General features: G+C 38.6%; 1 protein-coding gene across 1 annotated transcript in view; it reads left to right on the forward strand.

The window, feature by feature from the left end:
- Ppp4r2 (protein phosphatase 4 regulatory subunit 2) overlaps positions 1-12,897 on the forward strand; it is a 37,437-nt gene extending 24,540 nt beyond the window's left edge. Inside the window, exons 4-9 of the mRNA XM_021190844.1 lie at positions 6,319-6,412; positions 7,750-7,787; positions 9,026-9,100; positions 9,436-9,579; positions 10,161-10,456; positions 10,630-12,897. Of these exons, the coding sequence (XP_021046503.1) occupies positions 6,319-6,412; positions 7,750-7,787; positions 9,026-9,100; positions 9,436-9,579; positions 10,161-10,456; positions 10,630-10,949 (967 nt within the window). The 3' untranslated portion in view covers positions 10,950-12,897. The remainder of the gene's footprint in view (positions 1-6,318; positions 6,413-7,749; positions 7,788-9,025; positions 9,101-9,435; positions 9,580-10,160; positions 10,457-10,629) is intronic.
- The last annotated feature ends 1,183 nt before the right edge of the window (positions 12,898-14,080 follow it).

Raw genomic sequence — 14,080 nt, forward strand, 5'->3', positions numbered from 1 at the left:
CTGGAACTCACTTTGTAGACCAGGCTGGCCTCGAACTCAGAAATCCGCCTGCCTCTGCCTCCCGAGTGCTGGGATTAAAGGTGTGCGCTACCACGCCCAGCTGAAATCACAGTGTCTTAAGTGATACCAGAACATGCCTTTTTCTCTCTAGAGATAGGGTTTTTGTTTTTTAAGGGATGCGGGGGAGCAGTACTGTGAACCATGCTTGTTTGTAGTATGTTTTTACAGAACATCTTTTGCTGATTTGTTGTTATAGGCAAGAACATAGCACAAACAAGCACAAAGCATAGCACAAACCTTTGTGTGTGTGCTCCTGATGCCCCAGATTGAAATCAAGCCCATTGCAAGTTCTAGGCCAGCACTTTACCACTGAGCTACTATTACCTCTTAGCCCTCTCACAAAATGTCTGTGTATAGCTCTGGGTAGTAACTGAAGTTGCTGTAGTTTTGTGTATTCTGTGAATGCTTTTCAGAGTTTTGTGTGTATCTTCTGTCTACATTTGAGGTGCCAGTTTATACTTTTGTAAAATAAAATGAAGATTTTTATTAAAATTGGTGCTTTTTCTTTTGCAGGTGGGTATTTTGTTTCTTTTGCATGTGTGTTTGTGTACCGTATCCATGGTGTCCTTGGGGGCCAGGATACTGCGGCAGCTCCCCAGGCCTGGAGTTACCACGTGGGCGCTGGTCCTCTGCAAAGCAGCCATTGATTTTTGACTGCTGAGCCATCTCCAGCCTTGTTCTGTTTGTTTTATTGTATTGCTGTTGTGCTTTTAGTTTTATTTAAAAGCTGTAAATTAAATGCTTCATAGAATCTTAACACATCTTTATTTTCTAAACTATTTTTGTAAATTTTGAGTAATTTTTGCTCTTTGAATTGCAAGTTGTTTACATCCTTGATTTACTTTTTCTTTTATTGAAAGTAGATTTATTTTTTCATATAATACATTCTGATTATGGCTTCCCGTTTCTATCCATACCATTTCCCTTTGATCTCTCCTGAGAAAACAAACAGGCATCTAAGGAATAATAAAGTAAAATAAGATAAAATAAAAACAAAATGGAATAGGACAAAGCAAACAGAAGATAAATCATAAGGAACACATTCACATACAGGAATCTCATGAAAACAGAAAACTGTAAATCATAATTTTATGATTTTGTAAAGGACCTCTAAAATTAAAAAGAAGGCCCTGACACAGCATTATGAACAACTTCCCAAGATGCCATTGGGTTCATTTTGTGTTGACCTGCTGCTGGAAATGGGGGGCAATCCTTGCTTTGTTTACCCAGTGATGCTCCCCTGGAGAAAACTAATTTTCACTTGTAAGTGCCTATCAATTTCAAAAAGTATTTTGGTTAAGGATCAGAGTTTGTCCAGTTCTCCTCCCAGTTTTAGGACGTTCTCACATGCAGACTCTGTACCTGCTTCTATAGTCTCTGTAAATGTTTGTATGTGCAACATTCATTTTGTGTTTAGAAGGCCTTGTTTCCTTGGTGTCTTCCATCTCCTCCAGCTCTTAGCACTCTGTCTCCTCCTCTTCAGAGTTCTCTGATCCCCGAGGGGAGGTATTCGATAAAAATATTCCCCTTTAGGACTAAGAGTTCCAAAGTCTAATTACTCCACACGTTGTCTGACCACAGGACTCTGTATTTGTTCTTCCCTGTTGGAGGAGGGAGCTTCTCTGAGGATGGCTGAGCGCGGCACTACTGATATATGAGGATAGTAGAATATCATTGGGAGATACTTTATTGCTATGTTCTTATAACAGAACAGTAGTATTTGGTTTTCCCTTAGATACCTGGACTGTCTTAAGACAGTCCCAGGTTCTTGGCCATCTAGACCTTGTCAGGTGTGGTTCCATAGGTTCCATGACATGGAGGGAGCCTTAAACCCAGTCAGGTATTGGTTGGTTACTCCATAGGCTTTATGCCACTAATGTACAAGTATATCTTGAGAGTAGGTTGCCATTAACATTGTAACAGGTAAATGTTCTAGGTAGTAGTATCAACTTGTCTTTCTGTTAGGTGAGTTGAGTGGGTGGTGTCTTCAGCAATAGAGTTTTCCATCAGTTTTATGGAAAGCAACCAATAGCCTAGGTTCTTTGGGGGTGTCAATAGGCCCCTTTGGCCAGCAACTTGATTAGATGTAACCTATCCTTTAGAACTGGGGGTTTTATTTGGTGACGAGCTATCTAACTAGGGCTTTGTCTCTCCCATTATTTGGTGACTTCATTTAGGTTTCTTACATATATGTATATATTTCAAGAAGCTTCTACTTTATGGGTTTTTATACTTCTCAAGTTACACTTAGTTTTTGTTCCTTTTTGTATTTCCTACCTTACCCTCTTTCCCCTCTCTTCCTGTTTTATCCTTATTTTAGTAAATGTTGTACATATGTCATTTTTTTTGCTCTTTGAATTTCAAGTTGTCCACTGATGTTTCCCTTTTTAAAATTAGAATATTTATTTATTTATTTTTAATTACCTGAACTGTTAGCTTCTAAGGATAACTGACTTCCTTAACAAAGCCTTAGAAGACCATAGATCTGGACTGGTGGGTTCTCAGGTGTACCCTGAGAACCTGGGTAGTAGGGTTTTTTTTGTTGTTTTTTTGAGACAGGGTTTCTCTATATAGCCCTGGCTGTCCTGGAACTCACTTTGTAGACCAGGCTGGCCTCGAACTCAGAAATCCGCCTGCCTCTGCCTCCCGAGTGCTGGGATTAAAGGCGTGCGCCACCATGCCCTGGTTCAAGATGAGAGACAGGGTTTCTCTGTGTAGCCCTGGCTGTCCTGGAACTCACTTTGTAGACCAGGCTGGCCTCGAACTCAGAAATCCGCCTGCCTCTGCCTCCCGAGTGCTGGGATTAAAGGCGTGCGCCACCATGCCCTGGTTCAAGATGAGAGACAGGGTTTCTCTGTGTAGCCCTGGCTGTCCTGGAACTCACTTTGTAGACCAGGCTGGCCTCGAACTCAGAAATCCGCCTGCCTCTGCCTCCAGAGTGCTGGGATGGGTAGTAGTTTTATATGCAGTTAATAGCACCAGTGAATCTATTCATTAAAATGTACTTAGTTTTTCTCTTCCTTTTTTCATGGCATAATTAGTTGAGAATTGGTATAATTTAGTACTCCTTCCTTCTTATCCTATCCCCTCACCTTGCCTTGTGATTATGGTCTTGGTATGATAATCAAATAAAATTCTTAAAATTGGAAAGTAGGATTTATACAAATCTCGTTAATTTTTGATACATATTTGATAGAGGTTAATTTTGAGTACTGTAGATACTCATAGAGATGATTAACCTAGTTAAAAGCTTTGACATACTGAAGATTGATTTTGGGATATGGGCTGATACAAACATTAATGTACTTGCAACCTTGGCTTTTTGCCTGTACTGCTAAGCCTTAGTATAGAAAGAACATGCTTCTTCAAATAAAGATAATGTTATTGAACTTGTGATTCTAAATTGTATGAGATAATAAAATTGGATTCAGCTTTTATTTAAGATAGTGTCATGGAGTGAGATTGTGAATGAATCTGTTTGACATGACGGGGACACATGGGAGTGGTAAAGCTAGTAAGTATTGACAGTATGTGCAGAAAGAATCCACAGTAGCTTTCCTCTTCTGGATATTGACAGCCCAAAGACAGCTCTCCAAAAGACGGTTTTACTGTGGTTAAATTACCTCCTTATCCCACTGTACATACTAATAAGCATACTGAGCTTCCAGGATGCTACAGCTCTTCCCTGTCTGAGAGCACAGGTCTTAGCTCTTCTGTCAGTGTGTCTTTATTCATTCGCTCTCTGCTCCCAGTCAGGGCTGTGGGACTCTGCAAGGATTTGGCAGCGTCTTACTATTATCTCACTGTGTGTCTCTGCTGGCCATCTGCTTTGTTTCTTCTGAGAGCTTTTACTGTGCCCTGCCATATCCAGCTTCTTTCTGTTCAGTTTTAGATATTAGGTTTCATGAATAGTTTGAAGACTAAGTAGAAAAGAAAAGCATACTAAAGCTACATGCTACACATAAAAGTGAATGGCTCTTTGGGCCTTTTTTCCTTGAGAATTTACATAATCATTACATTTATATAATTTCCACCCCTTTCCTCCTCTGGTCCTCACTCTCAAATTAATGACCTTTTAAAGTGTAAGAGTGTGTGTGTGTGTGTGTGTGTGTGTGTGTGTGTGTACTCACACATGCGCACCACATACTAAGTTGATTTAGTGTTGCTCGTGTGTGTGTGTGTGTGTGTGTGTGTGTGTGTGTGTGTGTGTGTGTGTTTTGGGCTAACCACTTGGGAGTAGATAAAATTTATCAGGGGTCTCATTCCTGGAGAAGACTGATTTTCTCTTTTAGTATCTCTTTATTGCCTATAACATTTTATTTTGTGTGTGTGTGTGTGTGTGTGTGTGTGCGTGCGCGCGCGCGTGTGAGTGTACCTGAGTATAGGTTTGTGCATGCAGGAATACTTTAAGGTCAAAATCCAAATCTTTTGCAAGAGCAGTAAGTGCTCTTGACCACTGGGCCTTCTTTCTAAATTTTGACGGGTGTGGTTGTGCATGCCTTTAGTCCTAGCAATAGTGAGGCAGAGGCAGAACTCTGAGTTCAAGTCCAGCCTGGTCTATAAAGCAAGTCCAGGACAGCCAGGGCTGTTACACAGAGAAACCTTGTCTCATCCCTCCCTGCCAAAAGAATGCGAGTTTTGCTAAGTATGGCGGCATAATGTCTTCAGTTGTAGCACTGGATATGCAGAAACAGGGCAGAGTTTGAGGTCAGCCTGGTCTACAAAAAAATGAGACCTTGACTTTTAAAAAAAGCATGAGATTTACGTGTAGTTTATTCAGTAAAAAACTAGTATGATTTCTATCAGATGTGTGTGGTACAGCAAAGATGTGTGTGTGTGTGTGTGTGTGTGTGTGTGTGTGTGTGTGTATTTTAAGATTTATTTATTTTAGGTATATGAGTATACTGTACCTGTGTAGATAGTTGTAAGCCTTCATGTGGTTGTTAGGAATTGAATTTTAGGACCTCTGCTTGCTCAGGACGGCCCTTCTTGCTCTGGCCGCCCCACTCGCTCTGGCCCAAAGATTTATTTATTATTATACATAAGTACACTGTAGCTGTCTTCTGACCTACCAGAAAAGGACGACAGATCTCATTATGGGTGGTTGCTGGGATTTGAACTCAGGACCTTTGGAAGAGCAGTCAGTTCTCTTACCTGCTGAGCCATCTCTCCAGCCCGATTTGTTGGTTTTGAAGTAAGAGAAATTGGGTTCAGGTTATGGCATTGTCACACACTAACTTGGCATCGCTTGTAGGGTAGACTGTTGTGTGAAAATGAAGGCCCTATGAACATTGTGCATCTGAGGCTTTGCAGTTCCCTTCATAAGCAGCATAAGCAGGTTTTAATGGAGAACACTGAAATCCAGAGGTGTATTTTACATGTCATTTTGTACTTATATTACACTTAGCTGCAATTTTGATAATTCTGTGAGTCCAAAACCTTTTTTAAAAATGTGTTTGTTTCTATATGTTGTTTTGCCTGCATGTATGTCTATGTACTGCATGTGTACCTGCTTCCCACAGAGACTAGACACAGTGTTGTTGGATCCCTTGAGACTAGAGTTGTGAGCTGCTGTATGGATCCTGGGTATCAAACCCGTTCCTCTGGAAGAGCAGCCAAAGCTCTTAACTGATGAGCCATTTTCTCATTTCCTCCAAACTCTTTGTAAAAAGATTGTTGTTCCAAGTCTTATTTCAAGACTTTCACTCTTGTATTTGCTGTGATGGAGGAAAAACTTCATTCTGTCAAAAGTGTTTGGTATATTTAACTTCGCAAGTTCTTAGAAAATAGTAAAGTTTGACTAAATGTATATAGGTTATATATAAAGTTGTAGTAATGGAGCAGAGTCTATTTAAAATACTTTTGTGTCAGAACTAATTTATTATACTCTATCCAGTAACAGAATCATAATCATTATGATCAGTAAAATGTTTGGGAGCAAAAGAAAGCTCGAGGAAACCTGTTTGTAAATAAACTTAACAATTGTTATGTTATCTCTTTTATAAAAAGTTCAGATTGAGTGGTCAGAGGGTAGAATATGGTACTAATCTTTTTCTGGAATGAGTTTTAAATCATTGTGTTTTCTGCGTTCCTTTTTATTGCTCTAAGTGACTCCTAACATTCATTCTTCTGTAGCTTAACACATGGTGGCTTGATAAAGCTGTGACATAGCACATGGTGACCTGATGAAGCGTCACTGTGAAGCCCTGCTCCTAATTTCTCACACTAATGGCCTCAAACTATAAAATTATTTTGCAGTATCCCTTTTACTATTCAACGACTATGTGAATTGCTAACCGATCCAAGAAGAAATTATACAGGAACAGACAAATTTCTCAGAGGAGTAGAAAAGGTATGTATTCTATCATGAGAATTAAGTTTGAAGAAAGCTGCTGCTTATTTACTTTTATTTTGTTTTTTTTTTTCTTCTTTATTAAGCATTAAAAAAACAAAAAAAAACCACCAGAGAAACATGAGAATTAACAGTACACTGTAAACATCACTTTGGGATTCTAAAAGTCAGAAGCACACAACTTTGGAAACTTGAGTGTAAAACCATTTAAATGATATATATTGATTGAGTAGAAAGATCCAGTTCAGATTATGGGTGGAAAGAAACAAAAGAAAAAATATTTTGGAGAATGGAAATAACTTAATACACAAAGATATGGTGTTAATTGAGTTTAAAACTTAATTCTACTGGTCATTATAATTTTTATTTCAAAATCAGTCCTTTTACTCTGAGAACAGGAGTCTAAGACCGTTAACTTTGGGATTTTTTCAGCAGTTAGGGCTTATCAGACTCATGTGTTTTGCTGAGTCTTTGTTACCTATTAGTGAAATTCTGAAGGGCAACTTCAGGGTTCATGAGTACTTCAGCTTAAGGGTCAGGAGTAATTGGGTTTTGGGGTTGTTTTGTTTTGTTTTGGATAAACAGATAGGGCCTCACTGTCTACATTTGCCAAATCAGTGCTATGATATTTTACATTCTGAGCCAGGAATTTAAACAAAATTTGTTTCCTCTGAAATTTGGATGATAGGGCTGTAAGACAACTTTAAAAGTACTTTTCTGCTGTAATCGCCAAAGGAGGGGGCTTGGTCTCTTTTTGGGTTCCAAAATACGGTTTGAAAAAAACAAAAAAACCAAAAAACTATTAACAATTTAAAAATGAACCAACATCTCCCTTACAATATGATGGCGAATTTCCAGGGATCATAATGCCACATATCCAATTTAAATTATTGGAATTGTTCTTCCTGTAAGAAAAGAAAACACTTAATCTTGGTGTAGTGGTACAAGCTTGGGGGTCAGAGGCAAGCCAATCTCTGAATTGGCTATCCTGATCTATATAGTGAATTCCAGGCTAGCCAGGGCTTTAAAAGAGGGGCAGGTTTGGAGATGAGGCCTGATCTTGAGACCTGTGCAGTGGAAGGATCTGTGGACTTTGTACTCAAGGACATACATGCATACAAGAGAACTAAGAATATGATAAAGCAAGCCAGCGGCCGTTGCAGTCAGACCTGAAGTCTTGCTGTTTTTAGTTTTTTGCTTTATTGGCTTTTATTTTTAACCAGTTACTTTGAGTTGGAATAAATGTGGCTGATTGTGAAAATCTCCCACAAAGGGTTAACAGTTTACATTCTGTGCTTTAACTTCACTCATCAGCATACCGGTTTCTCTTGTTTCAGAATGTGATGGTTGTTAGCTGCGTTTGTCCGTCTTCAGAGTAAGTATAGAGAGTTTTTTCTGCTTTTGATATTACTATATTCTAGTTCTTTTAATAGTGTTACTTAAATAATCTATATTTAGTTATTTCATATGTAACTAAACATGATAGCATCTATTCATTGTGAAATCTACTACCTGGTCCCTGAGGTGGAATGTTGACAAAATACTGTTCAAGTGAACCAAAGAGATGGGTTAATTACTCCAGTTCTAGCCCTGTAGACGTTCCACACCTGGGTGGCAGGTGTGGAACAAGATATTTCGTGGTATTCTCCATGATGAACAAGGATTGCTAATTGTTAAGATAGCTAGATCCAAATTAAGGACTTGGTTCAGCTGTGGCAGTGTTAGCATGGAGCTCACATGCATAATTCTTTGTTGTGTATGGATGTCCTAGAAATGGCAGAAGGGTAGTGCACCCTCACCCCAACCTCACCCCAGCACATTCAGAGGCTGGGGCATGAGAAGGGCTGGGAAGAAGGGCTTGCATAGATCCACTGCCTTATTTCAAAACAAAAATTTTAGTTTTAGAACTCTTTGACTTATAAGATAATCTATCGATGCTTCTTGTTAGAAGAACCAAAAAATTATGCTACAAAATTGATTTCCTTTTGAATTAAATGTTTTGCTTTTCTGATGAATGTAAAGTTAGCTGAAGAACATTTTAAGAGATTTGAAAGCAAGTGTCAATAGTTTTTTTTTTTTAAACCAATCTCAATATTGGTGTGTGCATGTGCTAATGTGTTTTAATTTGATGGCTGTGTTACAAAAGAACTTCTAGACTTAGATTTTTCTTTTTAATGTATGTATTTTGCTTCTTATGTGTTTTTACCTGAATGTATGTATGTATACCTTGTGTATGCCATGGAGTTCAGAAGGGTGACATTAGCTCTTACGGAGAAGGGGTTAATGGATGATTGTGAGCCACCATGTGGGTGCTGGGAACAGAACCCAAGTCCTCTGGAAGAGGAGCTTGGGTTCTTCCTGCTGAGCCATCTCTCCAGCCCTATAACCAGATCCTTACAAATTAGCCATTCACGACCCTCCTTCCTTCTGTTTCGTCCTTTAGGCTTTATTTTATTTTGAGACATGGTCCGAGTCTGTGGACCTGGCCTGGAACTTGTTATGTGGTCCAAGCTGGCCTTGAACTCACAAGAGCTCCACTTTCCTCTTCCTTTCAGTATTAGGATTAAAGTCATGTATTACTGTACTCACCTGAAGTGTTTTCTTTTACTACAGGAAGAACAATTCAAATAGCTTAAATAGGATGAATGGTGTTATGTTTCCTGGAAACTCACCAAACTATACTGACAGGTGAGAATATGGTGGGGGTTTTTTTTTGTTTTTTTAAATTGTCCAGAGTGTCTGTTTTCTGGTAGTATTTGAATTAAGGCTCAGTATACTTTTTTTTCCTTTTAAATATCTATTTTATGGGGAAGATACAAGATATATGTTGTGTATCTTGGACACAAGGCTACATTACATAGGGTAAAGCACAGATCCAAAAGCCAAAATTATTGCAAATACTTGTGATATGTACTTTAGAAGGGGTGATTGTGTGTGTGTGTGTGTTTAGTTATTTTTATTTTTTATTATATTTTTATATTATTTCTAAAAGTAGAAAATGATGTTCATTTATCTCATTATAGGTCTAATATAAACGGGCCTGGAACACCTAGGCCACTTAATCGACCAAAGCTTTCTTTGTCAGCCCCCTTGACAACAAATGGTTTGCCTGAGAGCACAGATAGCAAAGATTCAGACCTGCAGCTAAGTGAAGAGAAAGGTCACAGGTTTGTGTGTTTCATATTTGAAGAGATAGAAATGCAAAGAAATTTAACAAGTGTTAAAGGTTTTTATAGCACTATTTACTATTTACAAGGTGGAATGGACCTTCTGTATTTAATGGGCTCCATTTATGGGTTTCAAAGATTCAGCCAGTAAAAGATCAAAAGTCATTGAAGGAGAAAGTTTGCATCTGTCCTGGTTAGGGACTTTGTCCCCTGTGCCTAAGAGTGTTCATTTGCATTATGTCACCTAGCATTGATTCACAAGTAAGGGAGATGATTGCCCTGGAGGTCCTAGAACTTTCCATGGGTCCTGAGGGACAGACCAGGCCTTAAAGTTGCTGAAGGAGATATGGCTTCTGTACTGCATCAGTACAGCTGGAGGTGAATGTAGAATATTCCAGAAAGCTCATAGACTCTGACAAATTGGTCCTAATGAAACAGTTCAGGTTGCTTTGGAAATTGTTTTCTTAGCACAGATACTAACATTTAATTTCACAGTCAGTTAAGTTTTTAAAATTAGAGGTGAGAATGTAGATTATGAGGAAAATACTTTTATTAATGACACTTTAAAAAACCATCTGCAGTGATTCTTCAGCCTCTGAATCAGAAGTTTCCTTACTGAGCCCTGTTAAAAATAAACATCCAGATGAAGATGTTGTGGAGTCTGAGGAACATGAGGTGAAAAGACTGAAGTTTGACAAAGAAGGTGACCTCAGAGAGACAGCTAGCCAAACGGTGTCCGGTGAAGTCTCTTCAGTTAGAGCAGAGGAGACGGAAACAGCAGCTCCCCCTCCTGACAAGGACAGAGAAAGTCGAACCAGGCAGCACTGTACAGAAGAGGAGGAGGAGGAGGAGGAGGAAGAAGAGGAGGAGGAAGAAGGTGAGGGAGGGGGTGGAGATCACCCCTTCTTCCCCACACAGTGCACATGGGGCTCTTCTGCATGCTACTTGCTGCTGAATTTGAGGAGCTATGAGCCTTAGACACAGGAGTCATGAAACTTAACTGGGCGTGTCTTGAAAATAAATTTAACTACAACATTTGCTTATTTCTAGAATCGTTTATGACACCAAGAGAAATGGTCCCAGAAAGAAAAAATCAAGAAAAGGAATCTGAGGACGCCTTAACTGTGAATGAAGAGACTTCAGAGGAGAGCCATCAGACGGAAGGCTCTGGTGTGTCTCTAGCTCAGACAGACTCCGCTTCAGAAAGGAGTGACAGTGCAGGGGCCTCAAGGAGTGGCTCTGATTGCCGGGAGACACAGGAGTCAGGAGGGTCCCCTTCCAGTAAAACTGGAGAAAGTGTGTCAGTGTCGTCGTCCATGGAAAATGACGAAGCCACGGAAGTCACAGATGAACCAATGGAACAAGACTAACTACTTAAAAACACTTAGAGGCAGTATTTTACATACAGTTCTGGTTTTACACTGTATAAAACTTTTAAGTAATAAATAAAGTGGACCTTTAGTTTTACAAGAGAAACAGGCTGTAAAATAAAGAACCTTAAGAATAAATCCTGAAAGTTGTTTGTGGAAAGGAGCTGTGAGTACCGGCTCCTTTGGGTCCCGCTTAGTGCTGATTTTCTTGTTTTGTTTGGTTTTTTGTTTGGTTTTTTTCCTGGTGTACTCAGATCAGTGGTTTGTGTATAGATTTTTTTTTTTTTAATTTAGAATTAAAGTTTTTAAACTGGAAGAGAATTATACTTTTGAAAACTTTAAAGATCTCATTTGGTTTATACATACACAAGGAAGATTTTTGTCTTGTCTCTAGCAGTTTCCATATTTTGGTCATAGTTTAAACAGGTTAACATGTGAATTAATAGGGTTTCATGTGGTTTCAGATTTTTATTGTTCGACTGTACAATGGAACCTTAAGTCATATATACATATATAGATTATCCTAAGGGGGGATGTTATATTTTTCTGTTTCTATAAGAGATGAATACAGTGAATACTTTTTTATTAGTAATGACTGAGTTCACTTCTTTCAGAAGACCTCTTCTGAGTAGTTGAGACAAAAATCTGGCCCCTGTGAAACCCTGGGAATCTTTTAGTCTGTTGAAATACCAGGTTAAACACATTCCAAGAGATCTGTGCAAACTAGATTCTTTTGTATACTTCTAAGGTGCCTGAGACAACACGACTTCATTATTTATGAGAAAGTGTGCTTTATCTTGAGAGTTGCGCTCAAGCGTTAGCTTACTGTTGGTTGAATGAGTGCTTTGGAGCCTGACATGAAACCATCTCAAGAGCCCACAGGTCCCATAACGTTTGATTGCTTTTCTGAACACTGTCAACATCACATCTGTCTTTCTGAATAATCCTATATGCCACATGGCACTGGTGTGAAACATCACTGTACTGGAAGAATTAGTAGAGGACTTCAGTAATGTACCTGAGCTAAATGACTGAGGCATTAGGGGTACACAGAAACCACCATGATTTGTATAACATTTTGAAGTGAATTAATATTTTTGAACATGCTTCTTCAACAGCCAGTGTTATATTTTTCAGATCAACACAAAGCACAATGGTTATTACTCTATAAACTCAATATTTTCAAATTCACATATTTAAAGTCATGCAAGCTGCAACTTCCCTGTCAGAATTACTGGCTGCCAAATTTATACCTGTTTCTTCAGCTGTACTTTTTGATATTTAGAATTTTTAAATTTCTGTAAAGTAGATTTTGTAGACTGTAATGTGTTCACTGCCTTTGTGAAGCGGTATATAATTGTATAATTTCGTGTGTAACTGAATGCTTGGGCTTTCAATACAGTATTCATATAAAGCAATAAATATTAATGTTATGAAATATTGGAGTACATTTTTATCAAAATACAAAAATCCCTTTTTTAGTTTCAGACATCTGAGGTACAGGGATGGACCTAATAGCTGATGCAAACAGTTTCTCACACTGTATCCTAAGCTTCGGGTGATTTGAAGGGAAACCACAAGGTTTGGATTTTGACTGCTTAGACATTACTATGGCTAAAAAGATATTTGGCTCCGTTTGTTCATAAAGTAATATACTACTGACTGATGACCTTCAGGTTCACAGCAGCTGGGCGGTATATTTATGAATCTGTCTAGTAAAACTGAATGTTGATTTACTGCACCCAAGAGGAGTGAAAATCAAATGTAACTTGGCAAAAAGGTTAAAATGAAGCAAATTTTAAGTGTGACACTCATTTGTAATGGCCTGTTATAGTTGAGGGATTGCCAGTAAGAGCAGATTTTAAAGATTTTAGGTTTGGAGTTTCTGAGATTTTTTTTCTTAGGGTATTTATGAGATTGTTGTCAATAAACCTGTTCTCTAAGCTCCTGTGACCTTTGATAGTCTTTATTTATGGTGCCATGGACCATTCACAAACAAGTCAGTTTGCTGCTGGTTAAAAGATTTAGCATGGTGAATAGAGGTCTGTGGTTTTATTTGTAAACTTGCAGTTGCTATCTTTGCAAGGGGAAGTGTATTTCTTTATTAAATAAAGTACAATTAATGGTGAATGTACCAAAATGACATAACTCAATTCTATGAGAGGTCTGCATTTTAACCTATAGTTTAATAGCTTTAATATTTATTAGCTATTCCTATGTTGATCATAGATGAAAGTTGTTGCTGTTTATACAGATACACATAGGATACTGGTTGAAGGGTCTCTAGGGCAGTTGTAATGTTCATCACCGTGTGGAACCATGTTCAGACGGGATGCACTGGCCCCTTGGAAGTCCATTTCCACAAGTATTGTTAGATGCACTTACAGGAGACTGCAGGAAAGTATCAGTTCTAAGAAGAACTGAGTCATTTGTGAGTGACGAAAAAGGTGAGTTTTAGGTACATTTCCTTAATGTATCCAGCAAAGCCCTATGAGAAGACCCAAGAGGGAAGGTCAAGACTTCTGTGGCTGAAGTAGCTGGCCCTTTGATGTTGAACAGATTCTTAACCTGTTTCTCCTTTCCCAAGCCTGACTCGAGACCTGGGCACTGCTGATGAGACAGAATGCACATGACATGGTTTTGCCACTTCTCCCTTTTAAAAAGTGAAAGCATTTTGAAAATTGTCTTCAGTTCTGAAAATGTAGAAGTGAGTAGTGAAAATATATTTTGAGTGTTAATAGATAAATTTATCCACTAATTATTTGTCACAACTACGGTCTTTACCGTATGTAGCCAGAGCAATGGAGTTACAACTCTTTGGCTTTTGAAAACTATTTCAGAAACCCTGCCCCAGAAAGTCTTAAAGCATTGAGATCCCTGTGTTTTATTTTGGCAGTGTAGATAGGCATGTATTTATGCATTTGTAAAATCAATTTTTTCAGATAATGTATGTAATGTACTAGCTTAAACAGTTCTGGGCAGAGCCTAAAGCTGCTGCAACAATTGAATGTGACGCCTGTATTGAGGGTGGAAATGTACCTGCAGAGCCAAAGCAAATTATTCCGGGTAGTGTTTCAAATTGTCTTTTGAGCGGGAGTTTCTTAGATATATTGGTTTTGAGAAACTGAAGA

Source organism: Mus pahari, chromosome 2, assembly GCF_900095145.1.
Source record: "Mus pahari chromosome 2, PAHARI_EIJ_v1.1, whole genome shotgun sequence".
Classification (NCBI taxonomy): Eukaryota; Metazoa; Chordata; class Mammalia; order Rodentia; family Muridae; genus Mus; species Mus pahari.